Here is a 24,381-nt window from a genome sequence, read left to right on the forward strand (position 1 = left end):
TACCATTTAACTTCCTTCAAAGCATGACCCAAACTTCTTTTTCTAATCCTGAATCCTTCATTAATAAAACCAAACTTGATCCTGGTATCACCAGATTCCTTTAGTCTAAAATATTCTTCCCTGCATTTTTACCTGTCTAAACCCTGCCATGCCAGGTCTAGGCCAACTGTCATATCCTTCCCTCTTATTTCTATACATACAGCTTGGATATCTATGCATGAATTTCCTCATCAAATTTTCACTTAGAAGAGTATGAGCTGAGAGTCTGTGCTCTTGCCATCTGTATATCTTCAGTGGCCAAACAAGGACCTTCTTGGGGAGCAACTTCTCAAGCATTATTTTGAGTAACTGTTTTAAGGGTAGGAAGCCAGGATGTATTGTAAAATGTCCTGGCTTTGGACAGCAAAAGAAGACTGGTATTACAGATGTAATACCTACTGAATAGATATGATGTCAAGACTGGAGTTATAACTTTATGATGTAAAAACATTCTTCTCTTTTCTTTTCTAATAGAGAGACCTACTTCAAAGGACTAGATTGTTTTCATATATTGTTTTTGGTTTATTTGGGGCATTACCCAATTGTGCTCAGGGATTACTCCTGGCTCTGCTCTCAGGAATCACTCATAGTAGGGTCGGGGATGTTGGAGATCAAACCCGAATCAGTCTCATGCAAGGCAAATGCCATACCTACTGTGCTATCACTCCAATCCCACACAAATATTGTTAACATACATCTTCTCATGGTCTTCCCTCACAAACATAATCCAACTTGAAAATAATTTCTTAGCCTTCAGTAAGCCTGAAATATATAAATTTATCCTGTAAACTTTCGATGATTAATCTGCCTTTCTCTTTGCCAGACTGTACACTTATTCTTCAGGGAAGAAAATCAGAATTCAAAAATATGAGCCGAGAATGGTCTGTCTCGGCTGCAGTTCAATAATCAGTTGTTTGCCTACATTCAACAGCTATTCAAATCTTGCTAATAAAAATCTAACTCCAAAGTTAAATTTACAAATGGCCCAATTCTGATTTCCAGTCATGAACATTATTTTATCTCTCCAAGTTACTATTGACAATTGGCCCAATACAGCTTATAGCAAAGCCTGTACCTGCCATTCCCCTTGGCAGCCCATGACACAAGATAGTTATCTAAATGTGACAGCTGTTCGCCAATTTTCCTCCTTTCTGCTCTCTGTGAATGACGATTCCCACCGACTGGTTTGGCTATTAATGAAACATGGCCTTGAATAAGTTCTCGTTTTGCGGATGAACTCAGGAAGTAGGAAAGGACCTCAGGCAACCTGAACTAGTGTGTCTTTTAGAAGGAGGATGAGCTCCACTTCTGCTGTTCTAGGCACTCCCAGCAGGGACAGTGATAACCATGACTGGTCAGGGCAAAATTTATATCCAACTTTTAGCCACTGGATATAGGGTGGAAAAACTTCTTTGGACTTGGTACAGCAGTTCTTTGAAAACTGCATTTTTGAAAACCTTTTTGTGTATTGCAACTTCGTTATAACATTGATGAGAGTGGGGTGTGGGATGAAATCAAGTTCCAGTTTCGGCTACTTTTCTGTGCAGAATTTGCAGGTACACCCCCAACCCTGAAGATGTACAAGGATTTTTTTCCCAGTTGCTCCAATCTCTTCCACATTCCCGTCCCAGCACAGTGAAAACTGGTGGGAAGGCAGACTGACTCTCCAGGAGAGCATCCTAGCTTGGTCCTGTGCTGCTTGTTGCAGACTCTGTCACCTATATTCCTGAGCTAGAAAAAGTGAGCTGGGAAGTAGAGGGATGGATATAGATGGTTTGTGGTTTTAGAATTGTCTGAGATCTTTATTTATAAGTTTGCTGGTGTTTTTGTGATTAGAAACCTGCCAAGGGAACTGAACTCTTATTATAGCCATTAGCTTCTGGTCAAACTGGTATCTTGACCTGCCATTTTGCTTATAAAGTTGCAGTTTCTAAGAAGCTACTCACATTAAAGGACAGATTTACAGCAAAGTTTTGGAATGTTCACAGTTCCAGGGTACCCTGACCTCTGTGGGAGACAGAAATAAGTTTTGCACTTTGGCAGACACTCCATGAGCATTACACTTGAATTTTGCCCTCCTCCCACAAGACTAAGGCAATAATTTACAGTAGCCATTAGGAAACATGAAAGTTTCTGATTCTTTATTAAGGCTTTATAAGGATTCCAGGAAGTCTAGAGAACCCACATTTATTTATTTATTTATTTATCTATTTATTTATTTATTTGGGATAGGGTTTGGGTTACGGTTAGGACTAAAGTTTAGGGTTAGAGTTAATGTTAAGGTTAGATTAAGATTTAGGGTTAGGGTTAGATTTTGGAGTTATGTTAGGGTTACTGGTAGGGTTAGGGTTAGTTTTTGGGTTTGGATTAGGATGCGGGTTCAGGTTTCAGATTACATTTAGGTTTAAGGTCGGGTTAAGGTCAAGTTTAGGGTTAAGTTAGGGTTAGATTTAAATTAAGAGTTTGGGTTAGGGTTAGTATTAGGGTTAGGGTTAGTGGTTTTTTTTTTAATAGAAAATCCACATATCTTAAGACCTGGCCTTAGGTGTGTGAGAAGGAATGGATAGCAGAACAGGATAAAAAGTATTACCACAGCATTCAGCTGGGAGAGCAAAGTCAAGGGTAGCAACTGTGCTAAAAATTCTGAGGCGCATAGCAGGGGAGCCAGCTCCAAAAACCAGTACCTTGAATGTGTGAGGCTCCAAGTTTAATCCTTGGTGCCACAAAGGACTTTGCTTTTCATATTTTGCTTAGTGAAAGCTCCATCCTTAGGACTGTACCTGGAACTCTGCTAAGAAATACCACCTCATGGCCATAGGCAGAGCTATCCCGGTGACAACCAATCAGCACAGAGACCAAAGGGCTTCAGTAAAGTGGACCTTGACTGTGATAGGGTAATCAATTCAGCCATCTGGCCTTCTATAAGTGACTTTCCTTTTGGCTGGTCTTAGCACATCTCTGCCTAGGCATGGGTCTTGAACTGGTCCTGCAGGCACGTGCTGAACCTGTGACACTAATGTTCTAACTAAGGTTGCTTGTGCACATAAAAGGCCTCATGAGTTTATAGGCAGTTTCTCACCATAACTGAAAGGGCCAACACAGAGCCATGATGAACTTTTAATATTCCCATTATATATTTACATTTTCAGAGGCTTCCGATTCAACTTTAAAACACTCAAGACCAAGACCAGGGATTTGAGAGATGCTATTGTTTACTTAATAGAAATTTCTACAGTTTCCAAGTGCTAAATGGATGGTCTTGATAAATGCTAACCTGAAAACATCCCGTGGACAGAGCCTTAAAAAACAAGCAAGGCTTTTCCATAATACTAAAATACAACATGAAATATAAATTGTCTTCAGAACTACTAACAAGGCAACCAAAAATAATCTGTCATCCTAAAACTCTTGACATCTTCTCTCTTACCCCTCACCTTCTCACCTAGTTCTGTTGCCTTTTAGGTTTATGTTAGCTCTTACATACTTTGCCTCACCACACCATCCCAACATGTCCTATCTACTCTTCTTTAAATTCTAGCCTTTTAACACTGTTTTAAAATGCTATGTGATCCAATAATTTAAAAAAATGTATCTGAAAACAAAAATTTTCATTATTAGCAGAAAAACATTTGAGGTTTTTTTTTTAACCTATTTCATATACCATATCACAGAATTGCATAAAAATTTCTCTGGCCAGGGGCCAGAGAGATAGCATGAAGGTAGGGCATTTGCCATGCATGCAGAAAGACGGTGGTTCGAAGCCCGGCATTCCATATGGTCCCCCTAGCCTGCCAGGAGCAATTTCTGAGCGTAGAGCCAGGAGTAAACCCTGAGTGCTGCCAGGTGTGACCCCAAAACAAAGCAAAAACAAACAAACAAAATTTCTCTGGCCAAAAGGTCTGGAGTGGAAAACACTAAAGAACACTTAAGAAGCTCAATTCTAAGCACAATACTGCCGGCAGGAAGAGTGGCCTTTTCAAAGCAAATCTCTCTCAGACTTAAAAATCTTTGAGTGGCTGGAGCCAGAGTGATAGTATAGTGGGTAAGGTGTTTATCTTGCATGCAGTTGACCCTGTTCAATCCCCGGCATCCCATATGGTCTTCTAAACCTTTCAGGAGTGATCTTTGAGCATAGAGCCAGGAGTAATGCCTGAACCCCATTGGGTATGGCCCCAAAAAACAATGACAAAAATTTTTTTTACTTCACTAATGACCAAATCCTTGGTTTGGGCCACAAGATGCCTCCACTTTTGTAGGAGTCTGGCTCTCCCATTTTGTAGTTTAATGTTATCGGTTTTCTATCAGCCAGGGCCTTGCCACATGCATCTCCAGTTTTGGGTGCCCCGTCCCAGCACCAGGTTAACTACAACTTTTCTTCAAAGTCTTAGATTTCAACTCATTTCTTCAGGTAGGGCTTTTGTAGCTCCACCTTTTCCTTAACTCCTACTGTTTTTTCTTTCTTCACCATAGGTAGAACATTTTCTATTTATGCATCTGTGGAACCTTGACTGATGTGCTTTATTATTTTTTTGAGGGGGGGAGGGTTATTATTTTCACTAGACTTCCAGACCCTTGGGTGTTGGGGCAAGAAGTATTTCCCTAAGGTTAGATCAGCACAGAAGGTGCTCAAAAAATGTTGAAGGAATAAATCAGATCAAATGAAGTAAATCAATGAAACAGTATGAGTATTTTTTATCTTTTCTTTTCCATCAGGGAAAACAAAAAAGAACCAGAGATAAAAGAGAAGAAACACATATTTCTCTTGTCTTGATGATGAGGAAGAATGTGTCCTTGCAGTAATGCCTTCCACAGTTGGGCAGAGCTCTAACAAGGAGGAAGCAATCTAGGTTTAAAAAAGAATTACCTTGCATGCAACACTTTCCTATCTGGAAAACTCAAAGTACAAGATAAAAAGAAGTGGCAGCTGGCCACAGAGGGGAACAAGGAATACAGCTAAGTTTGCCATGGCAGAGGCAGAAGCAGTATTTGGTAGCCTGGATTGTTTTAACCCATCATCTCACACCAGTGGGGAGAGCCCTCAGTGGGTCAGCATGCAAGGCGAGGGTCAGGATGGGAACCACTATCTACAATCATTATTCAAACAACAAAACCAAAAAGGGAAGCTTGAAACCTACAGAGCTAATCAGTAACTGGCCAGAATCTTCTTTCAAGATATCCTTCTCATGTGAACCTCACTCAGGAAATTTTTTATTATTATCATTAAAGGGAGCCAACAGTTCCCATAGATGTGCTTACGATTTATAAACTGTGTCTTAAATTACTTAGAGACTATTTGTCACAAAGCTCAGGGTAGCCTCAATTGCAAACATTCTTTTTGGTATTTATGTTGGAAAGTCTCAGAATGCTAGTTTTAGCATTTGGCACATGAAATGAATGAACGACACTACCGAAAGACTCAAGAAAGTGCCACGTTAAAGGGAGCATCAACACTTGTACCTAAGAGCAACTAGTAATGAAATATTTCCAAAGAGATTGGGGGCGTAGGTACTGGTGACAGTCACCATTTAGGGGAAGGGCTTATTTCAACCAAGGGCCAAAAAAAAAAATCTAGAAGGGGTGATTTCTGTCAGTCTTTTCCTTCACATTTATCTCCCAGAAAACAAGATTTCTCGCATTCCTAGCTCTCCAGGAAAGGTAATCTGAAGAGATCAAGAGCTTGCCCTCCAAACAACTGCAATGTGTGTCCTTTGTCAATGGAGCCCTCTGAAAGCAAAAACCAGACACACACACACACACACACACACACACACACACACGTCACCATTGCAGAGAGCCCATGGACCTCAAACCACAAAGGCATTAAAAGCAGGACAGATGTGCTGTTAAAACACACACACACACAGACACACACAGACACACAGACACACACACAGACACACAGACACACAGACACACACACACACACACACACACACACACACACACACACAAAACCGCTCATTCTCGTTGGTGACTTGTGGATGAGCATCCCAGCAGAGGCACCCAAGAGTTGCCCTAAGCGCTCGCTCGGTCTCCAGGCGGCACCAGCTCCAACTCAGAACCCGGGTCCACGCCGGGCTGGCGGGCGGCAGCGAGGCCAGCACTGAGCAGCAGCACTCCGGCACGCAGCAAGCTCCGGTCGCCCAACTTGCAAAGCGTGAAACTTTGCGAGTCCACGGAGGAGGGGAGATCACGGGGATGCCGCGCCGGGGGCTCATTTGCAAAAGGCACCTGCACCCCAACCGCGACTCCAAGCCCCCCAAGGACCCCGGGAGTCCTCCAGGACGCTGCCCGTTACACAACCCCGCCCCTTACACACACACACACACACACACACACACACACACACACACACACACACACACACACACACACACACACACCCCTCTGGCAGTTGCCCGGGTCAAGTACGAGACATGGGATGAGAGTGCTGAGCAGTTCACGGGGAGTGGGGGGGGGATCACCCGCCTACTCCCCTCTTTCTCGGGGCGGCTCTGAGAAGCCCCCCACCGCAAGATCCTGCCAGGGGCCGTGAGCTGCGGAACCAAGGCGCCCAGCGCAGCCAGCAGCCACGGCACAAGTTACTTCGTGTGGCCGGAGCAGCCCGGGGGTGGGGGCGAGGACTCGCGGGGTGCAGGGCTCCCCCGAAGACGCCGAGGGCGGGAAGGCGAGTCGGGCGCCCACACGCCCTCTCGGACCACCCGGACACCCCCGATCTCTCCCGTTCGGCTCAGCGCCCCTCTCCGAGCCCGGGGCGGCGGAGGAAGGGCCGGGGCGAGGCCTCCGTCGGCCGCGCATCGCACCCCGACTCCGGGGCCAGCGACGGGCGCGAGCGGGGAGGCGGCGCGGCTTCGTAAGAGCCGGAGGCGGGGCGCCGTCGCCCTCCCACTCCCGGGCGGGCTGGCGGGCGGCTTCGGGGGAGCCCCGGCGAGCACCCCCGGGCGGCCGGGGACCCAGGGGCCTGGTCCCGAGCGGCGGGCGGCTGCAGCGGCGTCGCGCGCGGCTCCTTCCAGGCCCGGCCCGCCCCGCAGCGCATCGCACCCCGCCGCCAGGCCGCAGCCTGGAGGGATGGATGGACCCCGGAGCCGCCCCCGGGTGCCCTCCCGCGCTGCGCCCCGCCAGTCCCGGCGTGGGGGGCTCGGCCGCCGCGCGAGATCGGGGCTCTCCGGAGCTTGGGGAGGGGCGCGCAGGGGGGCGGGCGGACCCCCACCCACCGCGATCCCGCCACCCCAACAAGTTGCCGGCGGGCGGGAGGGCCACTCGCTCACTCACCCGCATCCGGCTGAGCGGGCTGGGCTCGTCGGGCCGCAGCGACAGCGAGGACCAGAGCACCAACAGCCCCAGGAAGCTCCCGAGCACCAGCAAACTGCGTAAGATGAAGCCGAGCTTCAGCCTCATCTTCCTCCGGCGCCCGCGAGAGCGACTCCGGAGCCCGGCGCAGCCGCCGCCACCGCCACGGCGCTCGCTCCCTCCTCCTCCTCGTCCTCCTCCTCCTCCTCCTCCTCCCTCCTCCTCGGGCTCGCACGGCCTCCTCCCTCCCTCCCCCTCCCCCACGCGGGACACCCCGCTTTCTGTACCCCCCTGTCCGGAGCCGCAGTCCAAATCCCCCCCCCCCACTTCCCCACTGCCCACCCGATCGGCCTCCCGAAACTAATTGAACACTTTCTCCCCAGCCCTGGCCTCCCAAAGCCTTTCCATGTGGCCCCAACTTGGCTTGGGGTTGTCTGTCTTTTTTGGGGGGGGGGTTGCTACTGCTAACCCGGGCTTCAGCTTCCCCCCCAGGCTTTTCTCCCCAAAGCCACATCCATCTCTTCCCTTTTTGCACCCCTTTTTTGCAGCACCCTCACCCCCCCTCTCAGCCCCAGGCTGGCTGCCTGGCTGGCAGTCAGCAAACCAGGAAGCAAACGGGGGTTTGCTGCCGCAGCTCCACGTGGCTGATTTATATAGCTGGAAGATTTTTCTTTTTTCTTTTTCTTTTTTTTTTTTCCCCTTCTTTTTCTTATCAATTGTTCTGGCTTTTTCCAACACGCCAGCCTTAGAGGGGGTGGAAGGTTAGTGAGCCAAGAGGCCGAGGTGAGGTGGACACACACACACACACACACACACACACACACACACACACACACACACACACACACACACACACACACACACGTCAGCCCACCGAGCACCCCGGCCAAGTCCGCATTTTTCACTTTCTTCCAAGCTAATTAGAGGAGAGCTTATCTTAGATGCTAATAAACTCGTGTAGTCGTCTCTCCGGGGGCAGATCCGTTTTCTGCAAGGAAGCAAGAATTGGGGGGTGGGGATTTCAAAACCGTGTTCTACCTCGGAGCTGATGTTGGGATCCTCAATTGTTTCTCAAAGGCTCCTTCTCCCCCGACCCCTTCCCTCCTGAACCATTCAGGAAAGGATATGGATAAATGTTTAACCAAATGCCCTGCCTTGAGTAAATAATTTTTGTGCCCACATCTCTCAATCAAGTTGTCTGTCACTTTTCCTTATCGCCAAGTGTGTACAATTAAATTTCCAGAGTACCTTATCCTGAACTGTCTCGTGGAGGTTAAAACTGAATAACGTCCTGTATTTTGTTTTAGCAGGATGAAAATGGGCCCTTTTAGCTCTAGTATTGTCTTATCTGAGGCGCTTTGAAACAGTCAAGACCTAGGGGTGTATATTTTTAGAAGGAAATGGAGACTTTCAATCATTAAGATAGATGAACAATTCAGCCCAACCCACTTCATGTGTCTCATTGTAAGAGTCACCTTACCTTGTCATTTGGGGGAATTCCAGAAGTGCTGTAATTTCAGAATTCCACCGAATACCTGAAGATATTTGCTGAAGGCCTGGAGGGGGGGATAATAGAGTGGGTTATTAAGTAATAGGTGTATTTGAGATTGCACTGAATAATTGCATTCCATTTTCTAAAAGTCCAACATACAGAGAATCTGGCAAAGGGGGAATAAGATGGAGAGTAACAGTAAAATGAAGGAGGGCTTGGGGCAGAGATTTAGGTGTTGTTGGAAAGCAGAAATAGGAACATTTGTGGACTCAGTTTGGACTATTTCGAAGTGAGAGATCACCTTTGCGAAGTTCCTGAACAAGTTCCCTAGCTGGGGTCCTTCAAGAGATCTTACTCGGAAGACAAGAGGCAATAATCGCATTTGAGACCTGCATCCCAAGTTGGCCAAGCAGTTATGAAACCTTTCATTTTGGGCTTTCACTTTCACTGTCAGAAGAGACCTTTTGGTTTTGTTGAGTTTTACTAGTCAGAAAACAGTTTCATTTTTACCTAGTCCCAGCTGCGTTAGGCAGGTAGGCAGGTTGCAAGTGGTCCTCCACTCAAAGGTGACTGGAATGGTTTGTGGTCGGAAATAGCATGCCGAGGAAATTCTGCTGCCATCACCACACCCCCTCTTTAGTTTCGCACATAGACAACTTAAACTATGTGTGAAAGAACACAGAGTTAGAAATGGATGAGTGGGTATATGGCTGTGAAACCCATGTTTCTCTAGTCCTGTGCCCGTGGCAACATTTGAGGGAATTCTACAGAAGGAGCTCTGTAGAACTCACAGAACTCATTTAGAAAATGAAGATCCAGGCTCAAAGCTTAGGTTGGAGTCAGTTACTGGATCTCTTTGACCCCAGGTTCTTAGTTGTCTACTAGGACTGACTACCACCTCCACAATGTGGTCCAAAAGAAGGATGACCAAGTCCCCGTATATAAGTATGAAGACCAGAGGTGATGGAGCTAGCCTCAGCTGTGCATGGCTATGCACCGAATGCATTTGTGTGAAATGAAAGCTGGTGCTATCGTGCTAGAAACTCGGGGTGTTCTATGCCAGAGTTCCCTGAAAAAAAGGGTACAGACTAGAATGAAAGATTGGCAGGAGAGAGATCCTCCTAACCTGGTCATGTGTGGTGGGTGGTGCCAGGGACCTCCAGCTAGAATGGAAACTGGTTGGTTCCTCAGAAGCCTGGTCATGGGGCAGAGAAAAATAAATGAGCGCCAAGTGCAAAATGTGTCATATTTTCATTTTTTTTTCCATGTAACCACAACCCCTGGTGAGGTTGGCGTGACTATTCTACTCAAGCTGGGATCCAGAGCTGCTCTTTTTGAGCTCAGAATTCTTGCCACTGCATCTAAACTCCTTGGCACGCTGGACTAGCCTTCTGGACTTGGAATATAAATAAGTTTTTTTTCCCGGGTAGTACGCAAAAGGTCAGGGCCTAAAGGTTTGTTCTCTTTTAAAATTCTTCACCTTCTGTCTGCTCTGTTCATGGAAATCTCAGGTATCTGTTCTAGTGTGACAGTGTAAGAAGGCCATGAACCAATGATTCTGGCTCCTCAACCAAGAAGAAGCTGATGGATATGGAGACAGCAGTAAGTTGTCTGTTAAAAAGCCACCACTTGGGGCCTTAGTGATAGCACATTGGGAAGAGTTATCTTGCATGTGGTTCAATCCCGGCATTCCATATGGTCCCCTGAGCCTGCCAGGAGTGATTTCTGAGTGCAGAGTCAGAAGTAACCTCTGCCGGGTGTGGGCTCCCTCCTAAAGGGAAAGCTGCCACATTGGAAATTGTCTTCAAGCCAATTAACAGGTTTGAATTCTCTGGGTTTTGGTGAGAGTCATCGGGAGCCAGGGAGATAGTGCAGGTACCCCTAACACTCCAAATCCAGCACTACCTGATTCCTCCAGTATCCTCGGAAGCCATCAGCAGTGCTGGAGTGTCCATGATACTGCAGGTCCTAGGCAATACTGCACTTTGGGGCCTGGCATTGAACTACCAAGACCAGTGGGCTGAGAGTGGGTCCCAATTCCCGTGAGCACCTCAAGAAAGTACACACACACACACACACACACACACACACACACACACACACACACACACACGTCCTTCCCCTTTCTGTCAATCAATACTGCATTGAACTCTGGATCCAAGCATTCCCCCCCCAACAAATCACATTACGGTTTTTCTCTTGTGATTGGCATGAATCTAGTTTAGCAAGGTGCACACTTACTGTTGCTGCTCCTAGCTCTGTGGGCTGGAATCACCCCCAGAGGTATTTTGTAGGACCACATGGTTGACAGGCACTAAAATGGAGTCTGCTGCAAGCAAGTCAAATGCCTTACCCCTAGGTTACCTCTCCAGCCCTTGACTTGAGTCTTAATGGGACCATCCAGGTGGGAGGTGGCACTTTTTCAGATCTAAAATATCTCAGGTTCCTCAGCCAGGTCTTTAGGCTACAGCTTAACTGAATGCTGTTGGAAACATCTTGCATTCAAGTCTTTGCACAGGGAGGTTTTGATTTTTTTTTTTTTTTGGTTTAAGTTTTTATTTGTCGCCTGAAACCACACTGTCACAAAAAGGATTTCCCTTCTATCTTTGATATGTCCTTCCCACTGGTTCTCCCTCTCCATCTGTATCCAGGAATAGACTAATCAGGTCTTCAAATAACATCCTTATAAATTGATGAGGGAAAAATAAAAACAAAGCCAGGTCCCCATTGAACAGAAGTGATGTTCTTGGAGGAACTGCTTTCATTATACTGGATTTTATCTGCAATTTCCAAGAACGTATAAAAGACATTTAGGAGGTTCTACTGTACTCTCTATACTATACTGGTCCTCAAACTATGGCCCGCTGGCCACATATTGTATTTGTATCTGTTTTGTTTCTTCATCGCAAAATAAGATATGTGCAGTGTGCATAAGAATTTGTTCATAAGTTTTGTTTTTACTATAGTCAGACCCTCCAATGGTCTGAGGGACAGTGAACTGGCCCCCTGTTTAAAAAGTTTGAGGACCTCTGCTAGCTACAACTTTTCACTTCTTGTAACCCATTGATTTATTTTATTAAGGCAACAGATTAATAAAAAAAGAAGGTGCACAGGGGGTAGACATGTCTATTCAGCTCATCATTGTATCTCTAGATTGCCTGGTGTGTAGGTCGGTTCAGTAAATATTTTGAAATAACACTGGCTGAATAATTGGATTGAGACTCTAAAGGAAAAATGAAATTTAGAAGAGGGATTAGGATTACTCTAAATTACTCGAACTGCTTGTTCCTCCTTTCCTGGAGTGTCTCCTAGGGCTAAAATTTTGAATTATTTTACATGTGTTTGTCCTCATGTTGGTAAGTTGTTTTTCTTTTATCTACTTCCTTCTTAGGACAAAGAATCAAATAGCTTTAATTTAATATTAGTTTCTTTGGTACTTATTAAGATTTTTCCCCCACTAAAAGAAAAGAAATTATGCTATACTAAAATGAGAATAAAATTTCAAGTTTAAATGCATGCTAGCAAAAAACTTGGATTAAAAAAATTTTTTTGTTGTTTTTTGGGGCCACACCTGGTGGCGTTTAGGGATTACTCCAGGCTCTGCACTCAGAAATCTCTCCTGGCAGTGCTCAGGGGACCTTATGGGATGCCAGAGATTGAACCCGCTGCGGCCATGTGCAAGGCAAACACCCTACCTGCTGTGCTACCACTGAATTTGGATTAAATGAAAAATCAATGATAAATGTCTAATAAATTACAATCAAACAGTAATGTGACCTATAAATGACCAGTTAAACATCCTACTCCTGTCCTGAAAATTCTTTAATCACTTCTCAAAGAAAAATAGCATTCATAGTATTTTTAAATTATTATTTTGGTTTGAGGGCTATACCTAATGTGGGCTCAAGGCTTGCTTACTCCTTCCTGACTTGGCTCTCAGGAATCACACCTTGTTGTGCGGGGACCAATCACTGGTACTAGATATCAAACCTGGGTCAGCTGCATGCAAGACAATTGTTTTACTCACTGTGCTATCTTTGTGGCCCCTGTTTTGGTAGTATCTTAAAATTTAAAATCTACTTTATCATTTTGATATTTTAAGTTTGTGAAGAAAGTATTTGTAGAAAAATATTACAAATAGAATATGTTAATTTGATATAGGGATTATTATTCTTAACTAAAACACCCATCCCACAATTTAGCACATTAAAACTATGCATACTTATAATTGCACACAGATTCTGAGGGTCGAGGATTCAGTTGGGGAATTTCCTTCTCTTTTCCTTTTCTCTTCAATAAATCTTTCTTAAATAAAAAAAAAAAGGGAAGAGAAATCCAGGTGTGTCTTAACTGGTTGGTCCTGGCTCTTAGTTTTTCTGAGGTGTTTGCTTGGCTGTCACTGGCACTTTTCATGAACATGGTTCCAAGTTTGCACACCAGGCTCACACACAGGCCAAGGTTCTCAACTACCATTGGCTGGAGACGGTTTGCTTTCCTCATCCAGAGGCAAAGATCTGAGAAAGGGAAGCAGGGAATGAATCTGATTCACCCTATGAATGCATGCTTGTGTTTACAAGTGTTTGTCAAGGAGGACTGCACAAGTGTATTAAGATAGCTTGAAAGCTTAATATCATTGTGAATCAAATGTCTGGGCCAAAATATTAGCTTTTATCATGTATTATACATGTTCAAAACGACCTGCTGAAGTCTTGAAAAATTAATTCAGATTTTATATCTTTATTTGTTTTTTATGGTGGGGGATTAGGTCACACCCAGTGGGGGTTCATACTTTATTCCTGGCTCTGTACTCAGGGATAACTCCTGGCTAAGCCTGGGAAGCCATATGTGATATCGTGGATTGAACCTGGGTTGACTGTGTGCAAAGCAAACGCCCTCTCCCCAGTCCTATTTTTCTGTCTCTGAATTCAGATTTTAAACAATTGCTTATTTCTGATTTTCTTGCCAAGAGAGTCCGTAGACTGTTTTCATCTGTAAAATGGAGTTGGACCAAATGGGTTTTAACATTCCTTCCAATATTGAAATTCTAAGGTTGTCCTGTGATGTTAATATATGGTTGAGACTTGTAAATTTGTACTTCTGTGCAGAACATGAAAAAGTCTTATTGTGCCTATGTATTTTTTTCCCCTGACATGGATTATTATTTCTATCACAAGTGTAAGAGGTGAATAATTCCTGAGTTGTACTCATCTGGAATAAAAGACTGTTGTCACCAAGGCTTCCATTTGATGAGGTTAATGGTCTCCTATGGTGTTTTGAAAGTAGAAATACTTATTTAAAAGCCTTCTTCGATTTAACACTATAGGACACCACCTCTCCATAAATCAGTCCTATTTTCAGATCCCCATAATTCAGACGTGTTCTTCTGATTTAACCATCATGTGAAAGGCAATCAGGACACGTTTTATTTCTTACCACTCTTTAGAATTAAACCCCAGCGTCTCCTTATCTTAGAGATCATTGTGAGCTTGTCTCCACATGAAGCCTTCTAATTCATTCCTTACCTCTTCTTTTCTCATTTAGACTCCAGCTACATTGATGTTGACCTTCTTTTCTAGAACAGACCAAGTTCTTTGGGCACCAAATTCCCACCTACTAAATTCCTAATGCTTCATTATATTTCAAGTTAAATAGAAATCCTGGATTTTCTCCAAATCCTGGCCCTTGTTAGTTTAGAAGTCCCAGCTTTATGCTATTGGGGCAGCATACTATATACACTCTCATGAAATGGAGAAATACAGCTTTGGAATTTCTTTTTGTTGTTGTTGGGTTTTTTTGGGAGAGATTCACACCCAACAACACTCAAGGGTTACTCCTGGCTCTGCACTCAGAAATTGCTCCTAGCAGGCTTGAGGGACCCTTTGGGATGCCAGGGATAGAACTTGGGTCCATTTCAGGTCTTCTGTGTGCAAAGCAAACTCCCTACCACTGTGCTATCACTCTGGCCTCAAGCTTTGGAATTTCTTATTCAATGGTCTGTCACCCTCCATTAGACCAAGTTTCCCAATGGCAAGAACCAGGTTTTCCTTGTAAAACTACCAGACACTCCCAGGGTCCAGCACCCAGGAGATATTCCATGTTTCAGGGAAATTATGTGCTATCTCTTCACTGTTTCCAATGTTTATTCTGTTTAGACACAGAGATGATTGGAAGCATCATGTAATAGAGGATATATTGCTTCAATGTACATAAAAAGCAGGTATAATTATTCATTGTACAGTTATTAAAAAATAAAGGTATAGCTTCCCTGTAGGGGCAAGAAATCATATGGCGGGCCGGGCGGTGGCGCTAAAGGTAAGGTGCGCCTGCCTTGCTTGCGCTAGCCTTGGACGGACCGCGGTTCGATCCCCCGGTGTCCCATATGGTCCCCCAAGCCAGGAGCAACTTCTGAGCGCATAGCCAGGAGTAACCCCTGAGCGTTACCGGGTGTGGCCCAAAAACCAAAAAAAAAAAAAAAGAAAGAAATCATATGGCATAATTGAGGTATAAAGATTGGATAAGAGCTTATGTCTACTTCCCAGCTGACCAGCTTCTAAACTCAAGATTATTTAGGATAATCTCTTTGCATTTGTCTTTCTGATCAGTTCTTTATTTGCATGTAGTACTATTTATCTCCCTTGAAATATCCAAAATGACTTCTAGACATGGCCCATTTTAAAAATGACACAATCTTTAAACAGTATAGCAGAGAGTTGCATTAGTTAAAAATAAATTTTCAGACTGGAGTGATAGTACAAAAGGCAAGAAACTTGCCTTGTATGTGGCTGACCCAGGTTTAATTCCCAGCATCCTATATGGTCCCCTATGTCTTCCAGAAGTGACTCCTGAGCACAGAGCCAGGCATAACCCAGAGCATTGCTGGGTATGGCAAAATAAATAAAATTAATATCCTAGAAACAGAAGCTTCCTTCAATTCCCACTCTGTTTCTATTAAATCTAGCTATGCATTTTTAACCTGCATTTCCTTCAATCTTTAGGAGTTTTAGTACCTTTGTATATCTTAATAATGTGTCTAGAAATAGATAATTTTTTCTTCCACAAGCCTTTATAATTTTGAATGAACAGAGCCTAAAAGACAATCAAATCTAAATGCTTTGGGGATGTATTTTACAGGTAGGTGGTTTTGTCCTTATCTAGGGGCTGGGAAAGGAGGAACCCGTATTCTGCATTTTTATCTGAGCAAAACCAATGCTATAAATTCCTAGATAATAAAATGATGGCTATTTAGAACTACCCATCTGCTCACTGATGCGGAGGTTTATGTGCACAAACTCTAATAGCACTGACAGTTATACACTGACAAATTTCAGTTTGGATTTTTTTTTTTAATGTCGTTTAACTACACTGCTGAGAAGTTGAGTATTTGCTTTGGTGTTTTTCCTTCCTTCATTTCTTAAAGTGTTAGCACTGAAGGGAAAATAGAGTTTAGCCAAATGTCCCTTTTACTTAGAACATAAGGCAGGGGTCAGGGTGAGAAGGAGGCTGATCTCTCTCTCTCCCTTGTACAGACATAGCTTCTGCCCATTCCACCCTAGTGGCATTGAAAGCTACCCATTAAGAGAATATCAGTGTTGCCAAGAAAGACATTGATTTGCTTTGAACATGTCAGGTGCCCACATTAAGAGGGACTCTGTGGGTCAGATATTTTCTGGATCTGTAGACAAACCTCTATGGGCAGTGCTGGATAACCAGGGTCTCTGGAGGGAAGTGGAGAAAGGAAAGTCTATTCCTTTCACATTCCAGGCAAATTCTTCCAGCTAAAATCCAGGTGAAGAAGTTAACTAAAGGTAAGTAACTAACCACTTACTGATTTATTTGAAGAGTTATGAATATGGTGGGGATATTTTCCATAGTGATGCCTGCTTAAAAGCCTTTTCAGGTGTTTCTTGAGTGTTAAACAGAATTGCATGTAGATAATTTGGGGTATAGATGATAGAGAGATGTGGGGGAGATAATCCTCATTGATCCAGGAAATCAGAAGCTTCATAGACAAGGAGTAGATATCTGGTCTTTTTTTTTTTTTTTTTTTTTTTTTTGGTTTTCTGGCTACACCCATTTGATGCTCAGGGGTTACTCCTGGCTAAGTGCTCAGAAATCTCACCGGGCTTGGGGGACCATATGGGATGCTGGGGGATCGAACCAAGGTCCTTCATTGGCTAGTGCTTGCAAGGCAGACACCTTACCTCTAGCATCACCTCTCTGGCCCCGATATCTGGTCATTTTTAATATTATATTTCAACTATATTATATCATATTTTGCTGATGCAAGGACATTTCATCTTATTTTTTTTTAGCAAGTGCTAAACAAACAAATATATTTTCTCTTTGAGTAAAAAAATCTTGAGAACTTGGGGCCGGGCGGTGGCGCTGGAGGTAAGGTGCCTGTCTTACCTGCGCTAGCCTAGGAGACGGACCGCGGTTCGATCCCCCAGCGTCCCATATGGTCCCCCAAGCCAGGAGCGACTTCTGAGCGCATAGCCAGGAGTAACCCCTGAGCGTTACCGGGTGTGGCCCAAAAACCAAAAAAAAAAAAAAAATCTTGAGAACCACACCAGGAAAATGTAAGCCAAGAGCACTGGTCTTCAGGGGAGCTGAAAATACTGTCACTTTGATAAAGGAACCTTTGGCATATTGCACAGAGTTTTAAGAGTTGGATTTTAATTGTATTTCTTTTTTGGAGAAATGGCCTTTGAGGATTTTGAGACATCTTCATGGATAACTTTTATTTCTCAAACTATATAAAATGACTAAACAAATTAGATCATTTTCTATAATTGCTTACAGTATATGTATAGATATTTCACTTTATTCAACACATTTTTGGAGCATTGTATCCTACCTTAGCCTTTGTTCTAGATAACGAGATTAAAAAAAGAAACTCCTGTCCTAATGGTGTCAGATAATAAACACTATATACGAAGTGTTCTGAATTGTTATCAAACAATCTGGTACATTACTTATGTGCCAAATAACAGCTCTAAATTTTCCAAAGATTAGCTCATTTATTTAGATAGTATAATAGAAGATAAAAGCTAATGGGGAGAATGAAAGCAAAGAAGTCGGATTTGGAATGCTGAATGGGGTTGGGGAGAATGGGGGGGAGAAAAAGAGAGTATCTAGCTGATGGTGGAGGGTTGGTGGGAGGGAAGAGGCATCAGGAAGGGTGAAAAAGAAGCTGGGGATATTGATGGTGGGAAATGTGTACTGGTGAAGTTTGTTGTACATTGTATGACTGTAATTCAATCATGAACAAATTTTTCTGTGGGAAAAACACTATATTATTAACAACCTTGTAAACATGGAGTTTAAATAAAAAAAAACTAAAAAAGTCATCTGATAAGATTTTTTTACGATACTCTCTATGCCCAGAAAGATACTACAGGAGTTAAAGGAGATGCCATTGCTCCATAGACTCGGTTTGAATCCTAACCACCCCATATGGTCCCCAAGCACCGCCAGGGGTCACTCCTGAGTACAGAGCCAGGAGTAGCTCCTCCATACTACAGGATATGATTTCCCCCTCCCCCGCAAAGATGCTATTCTAACAAGACCTCAAGGGTGAGGGGACAATCCAATTACCATCTGAGGGAAGGCAGCTTCATGAAGAGGAAATCGCATGTACAAAAGCTCTTGGGTAAAAATATTGCTGTTTATTTAGGGGGTGGGGACGGGAAACAAGGTTAAACTGAAAGGAATCCCTGAGAAAGTGAGGCAGATGGCTTGAATTTCAAGATGAGAAACCATGGAGAGTACAGAATGTTGCTTTGACACAACTTACATTGAAATAGGATCGACACTTTCAGCTTCTGGGTCTGGTTTGTCAAAGAAGAGAGAAAATGAAAAAGCCAAACCAAACAAAACAATCAGGAGGCCATTGTAAAATCTAGATGGGAGAGGGAGCGAGCGTGGATGAGGGTAATGACAGTGGAGATAGTTAGATGATCCAAATATGCATGTGTTTTGATTATTCTTCAACTATTATGGTTTCAAATAATTGAGCTGCTTATTTTGCTTCCAGACTCTTGTAAGTAGTTAAATTAATAACCTGTAAAGCATATTCTTTAAATGGTCTGGCAGCACACATGATTTTAAGAAACTGTAAGCAATTACCGGGCAATTTGTTTTTGATTTTCATATGCGTCGTAATTTTTTTTAAACGAAACAACATGTTTTTGGAAATAAAATCTCCCACACAACAATGGCAATGAAGGGACCAGGATGTCAGATGAGCACCGCTGAACATGCCAACTAAAATATTTTTAAATTCTTCCTATATGCCTTCAGAGTAACTAGACCATAAAGAGTTGTTAACGTAGATGTAGTTAAGAGTTGACTTAGCAGCAGTGGACAAACATGAGAGGGCTCTGCGTACCATCTTTATTTTGAGTTTAAGGTTTGGGAAACAGGAATAGATTCAGGGGCCAACAGTCAAATGGAAAATCTAAAAGAACCTCCAAAATTAGGGTGACCACAGGGTTATATCCTCATGGTGAGTGACCCTCCAATGAACCCGTTCTCCTAACCCCTTGCTGAGAAACCTAAGTATTGCACACTGGTGATCTAAGGCGTGAGTCAGCGTCAACTGGCCCATCTTCTGGTTTACCACTGCAGTTCCCCCTGCAGGAGGTGAAGGGGGCTAGAAAAACTTTACACTGAAGTTATAGTGGCAGCTGAAAAGCAAATGGAAAGCCTTTTTCAAAGAACTTTTCACATGGTGCTTTGGAAAACTAAAACTGTTGGGGTCACATGGCAGGAAACTACAGAAATGATGGAAAAGGAGAAGTGCTTGAAGATTATTAGATAACGTAGTTTAGTCTGACAGTGCAAAATAACTCAAAACTATCCACTCTCTCTTGTTCTGGAGTTGAGAAGAGACAATGGGTTAAAGAAGCATATTTATGCAGTCAGCTGACTGCTAGATAAATGACTACATCTGATGTGAAGAATACTGGGGGGGGGATGAAATATTCTTAAATATTTAAATTATGCTTAATGTATCAGATTTCATTTATAATTTTCTTAGCCTTAAAAACTTCTAAATGTCTGTCTTGTGGTTTTGGAGAACCTTTTCTATGGGAACATAGAAATTTAATTTACTTTATTTAAAGAGGTTGTATCACATAGTAGACATATTTGTTTCTAGGTAAGTGCAAGCAAAATTGTTAAGAGATTAAAAAGAAAAAAGGAAGAAAAAAGAAGTACAGCCACAAGAAAATTTGTGAAAATTATTGTGTCTCCAATGAGGTCAGCACACCATTGTCAGAAGGTTTAGTAAGCTTTCATTGCTAGTTGACCACTTGATTACTTCATTTATTTCTGAACATTGGGTGGCTTCAGACACCATTGACATCTAAATTGGTGTGTTCTTATGAGGATGGCAGTATACAACACATTGAGTGCTTTTCTTCATCTGACTAATGTCATTCAGCATAATGCCCTTTAGCTGCATCCTTGCTATGAATGAGAGGAGTTCATCTTTTAAAAACAATTGTTGAATAATATCCCATTGTACATAAATGCCACATCTTCTTTATCCATGTATCTGTCATTGAGTACTTGGATTGCTTCCATATCTTTGTTAATAAAAATAACACTGCAATAAATAACACTGCAATAAATGTAGGCATGCATATATATTTAAATTCTTTTTGTGGGGGATTCTTTGGCTAGATATGTAGGAAAAGAATTGCTATATCATACAGTAGCTCTATTTTGGGGACACATTTTTATACTCTTTCTCATAGTCACTAAATAAGTTTTTCATTCCCATGTAAACTGTATATGAAAGGTCCTTTTCTTCCCATCCCTGCTAGCATTAAGTATTTCTGGTCTTTTTGATATAGAGTCTTCTTAATGTGTGCCATGACTGGCTCATTGTTTTGATTTGCTTTTCCCTGATAACCAGCAATGATGAGCATTTTTCCTTATGCCTGTAACCCATCTGTATATCTTATCCACAACTTTTGATGGTGGTTCTTGTTTTGTATTATTATTATTATTATTTTTTTTTGGTTTTTGGGCCACACCCGGCGGTGCTCAGGGGTTACTCCTGGCTGTCTATTCAGAAATAGCTCCTGACAGGCATGGGGGACCAATATGGGACACCGGGATTTGAACCAACCACCTTAGGTCCTGGATCGGCTGATTGCAAGGCAAACGCAGCTGTGCTATCTCTCTGGGCCCTTGTTTTGTATCTTACATAATATCTTTCATAATAATATTCCATTGTCAAGGTTCTGAAATGCTAATACTTTCTCCCAGTTAGCATGGAGTCCTTTTACTGTTGGTTATTTTCCTGTGCAGGAGCTTTTGAGTTTGATGTTGTTCTATTTGTTTAGCTTTGTTTTAGTTCTATTGATCTTGGAGGCCAATCCCTGAACATCCCTGAACAGCATGGAGTGCTTTGCTCAGATTCTCTTCATGGATTTTGGGTTAATATTAAAGTTTTGAACCCACTTTTTTGTTTCTTTGTTTTGGGGCCACATCCGTTGGCACTCAAGGGTTACTTCTGGCTATGCTCTCAGAAATCGCTCCTGGCTTGTGATTTTGGGGGATCAAACTGCTGTCCATCTTAGGCTAGCAATTGCAAGGCAGATGCCTTACCTCTAGCACCACCGCTCAGCCCCTGAACCCATTTTTGAATTAACTCTTATGCATGGTATGAGGTAATACAGTTTCATTCTTTTGCATGTGGCTACCCTGTTTTCCTTATACCACTGGTTGAGGAGACCTCCTTTTATCCATTTTTTTTGTGTTCTTTTCTCAAACAAGACACTGATGCATTAAAATTGAGAGGGAAGAGGGGCAGCAAATGATTCAGTATCACTAGTGCCTAGCTGTCCCAGGCTTGTACTGTGTTGGTCATACAGATCTTGGCTGGAGAACCTTTGGGAAAGTGGGCAGGCTTAACGGGGCAATGGGGTTTCTCACCTTTAAGTATCTATGCCCACAACAAAAAAGACTCATCCAAAAGGATGTATGCACACCACTATTCATCTCAGCACTCAGTACAATAGCTAAGAGTTGGAATAAACCTAAATGTCCAACAATAGATGAATGGATCATGAAAATGTGATAAATATATACAACAGAATACTACATGGCTGTAAGGATGATGCAGTCATGTAATTCGCTGCAATATGGATGGAACTGGAAGATATTAAGTTAAATGAAGTAAGCTAGAAGAAGAAGGATAAACACAGAATGCTATCACTTATATGTGGTATTTTGAATAACTGCATGAAGAATTGCAATGACTTAAATGGAAGTTGTTGAGAACACCTTAGGCCCAAGAGTATAGTGAGGAGAAGAAAAGAAATTGAGTGGAGAAGAAAGACACATATGAAATGACAGGTCTAAGGAATCTCAGGTGCATTGTTGGTGTTAAGAAAGGACAGAACTAAATATCCAATAATAATGAAATGATGAGATTCAAACATTAACAACCAAGCTTGAAAAGGTGCCTGTTATGATGCAGCTGGGGTGGGAGTGGGTAGGGGTATGGAATGGACTCTGGGCACATTGGTGGAGTAATTTTGACACTGGGGGTAGGATTGTTGCTGAAACAATGTATGTCTAAAACCAAACTATGAATAACTTTTTAAATCACAATGGCTTAAATAAAAAATTAAAAAGAAAAAAGAGGATAGTAGGATTTCAATCACAATGGGAGCACTATAGTCAGTAACCCCTCCATCTCCTTCCCTCTTACTAATACTTTGTACTTTGGGAAGTGAGCAAGGTGCTTCCTAATTCAAATGAAGGCATTTACTATTAGCAGTTAGTTGTGTATTGGGAGGGGTTAGGTCTGTGTTTTAAGTCTAAATAAGTGTCTCTAAGCCCTTCCACTCCCCAGTTAATTTGGCCATTAACTTGGTTTGGATGAAACTCAACTCTGAAATTGTTACTGAGAAAAGAGATTGAACATGGTTTCTCGTAACCTGCAAGATGGTGAAAGGTCATCTTGAACATGGCTTCTCATAACCTGCAAGATGGTGAAAGGTCATCTAGATGGTACCTACTGGTGACTCTGTTGCTATGGCAACTGGAGTCAAATATGATACCCACTGCTCAGGTTGCAGAGGTTCCCCCAAATGGTGCCTGCTGGTGACTCTGTTACTAAGGCAACTAGCTAGGCTGCCCCGGATGACGACTCTGTCCTCTGTTTATTCCCAACAGTTCTGTGGCTCCTGTTCCAGTGTAGAATTGTGGAATGGGTGTAGCAGGTGCTTAATGTCAACTCCCTGCTCTTCAGGGCAACGTCTTGTCCCTTAAGATTGCTCCCTAATTTTAGCTTGTTGCTGTGTGGTTGGTTGTGGGGTAAAGGCCTCCCTCTGTCTCCAAATATATTTGGAAGCTCTCCTTCTGTCTGTTGTTTGCTGGGGCCTCAGGTGTATTTCTGTGACTAATCCAAGTTTTTGTGTAGATTTAGTGCCAATTGCAGGATGATGCAAACACAGCTTCTTTCCATTTTGCCATCTTGGCCCTGTCACCAGTTCAGGTGATGCTAGTTTTTATTTTAGTAATTAGCTTCTCTTTGTCTGTCTCTGTCTCTATCTCTTTCTGTCTTGCTCCCCTTATCTTCCAGAGATTAGCACGTTTCAAAAATACATTTTAAAAACTTATTTATGGTATTATGATTTACAAAACTGTTTATAGGGTTTCATGCCTATGCTAGAAAATTAAAAGAAAGAAAGTGGTGTGCACCTTAAAATATTTCTGTATCATTAGAAATTATCTACAGTGACCTTACCTAATACATTTTCTTAATGAGCATTCATTCATTGAACCAGTACAACTGAAACAGAGTGATTATATATAAGAAATCACAGAATAACAGCCTAGGGATAGCTCAATGGTCAGTTATTTACCTGCCTTACAGGCAAATACCCTAATCTGAATGACACCCAGAACATGCTGTGTAATCCTGAGAGCACTGGTAGTTAGAGTCGCCAGTGCTACAGCAGTGTCACATTTCTAACACAACCATAAGTGTCTAAGCCTGGTCATCATAATAACAAAGAGAAAGTAAGCAGAAATTTTTGAAAAGAAGCTTAAGAACAAGATGTTAAAAAGGTGTCATTTTTCTAGCAACATCATTTAGTTGTGGCAATTAATGAGCCACAGCCCCACACTTCCTTTATGTAATAATGTGATTTCAGTTTTCCAACACTTTCGACTCTCAGACCCGTTAGTAGGGGTGATAGGAATTCTAGTGATTTTCTTATGTTCGTGCCTCTTGACTTTTTTTGTGTGTTTTTGTTTTTTGTTTTTGGGCCATACCCAGTGATTCTCAGGGGTTACTCCTGGCTATGCGCTCAAAAATCACTTCTGGCTTGGGGGAACCATATAGAACGCTGGGGATTGAACCGAGGTCCATCCTGGGTCAGCCACATGCATGGCAAATGCCCTACTACTGTGGTATGGCTCCGGCCCCTCGACTTTTCTTCACCTTCTACCTATTTTAGTCTTAAAATTGTGCATATGCTCTTTAATCATTTCACTCAAATTACATAATCATTGAAAATTACAATGTAGTTTGG

The 24,381-nt window shown here is 42.8% G+C and overlaps 1 protein-coding gene across 1 annotated transcript in view; it reads right to left on the minus strand.

Moving 5' to 3' along the window:
• Positions 1-7,482, minus strand: part of GALNT7 (polypeptide N-acetylgalactosaminyltransferase 7) — a 153,708-nt gene extending 146,226 nt beyond the window's left edge. The window contains exon 1 of the mRNA XM_049772672.1: positions 7,312-7,482. Coding sequence (XP_049628629.1) covers positions 7,312-7,437 — 126 coding nt within the window. The 5' untranslated portion in view covers positions 7,438-7,482. The remainder of the gene's footprint in view (positions 1-7,311) is intronic.
• Positions 7,483-24,381: the final 16,899 nt, after the last annotated feature.

This window comes from Suncus etruscus, chromosome 4 (assembly GCF_024139225.1).
Source record: "Suncus etruscus isolate mSunEtr1 chromosome 4, mSunEtr1.pri.cur, whole genome shotgun sequence".
In the NCBI taxonomy this organism is placed as follows: Eukaryota; Metazoa; Chordata; class Mammalia; order Eulipotyphla; family Soricidae; genus Suncus; species Suncus etruscus.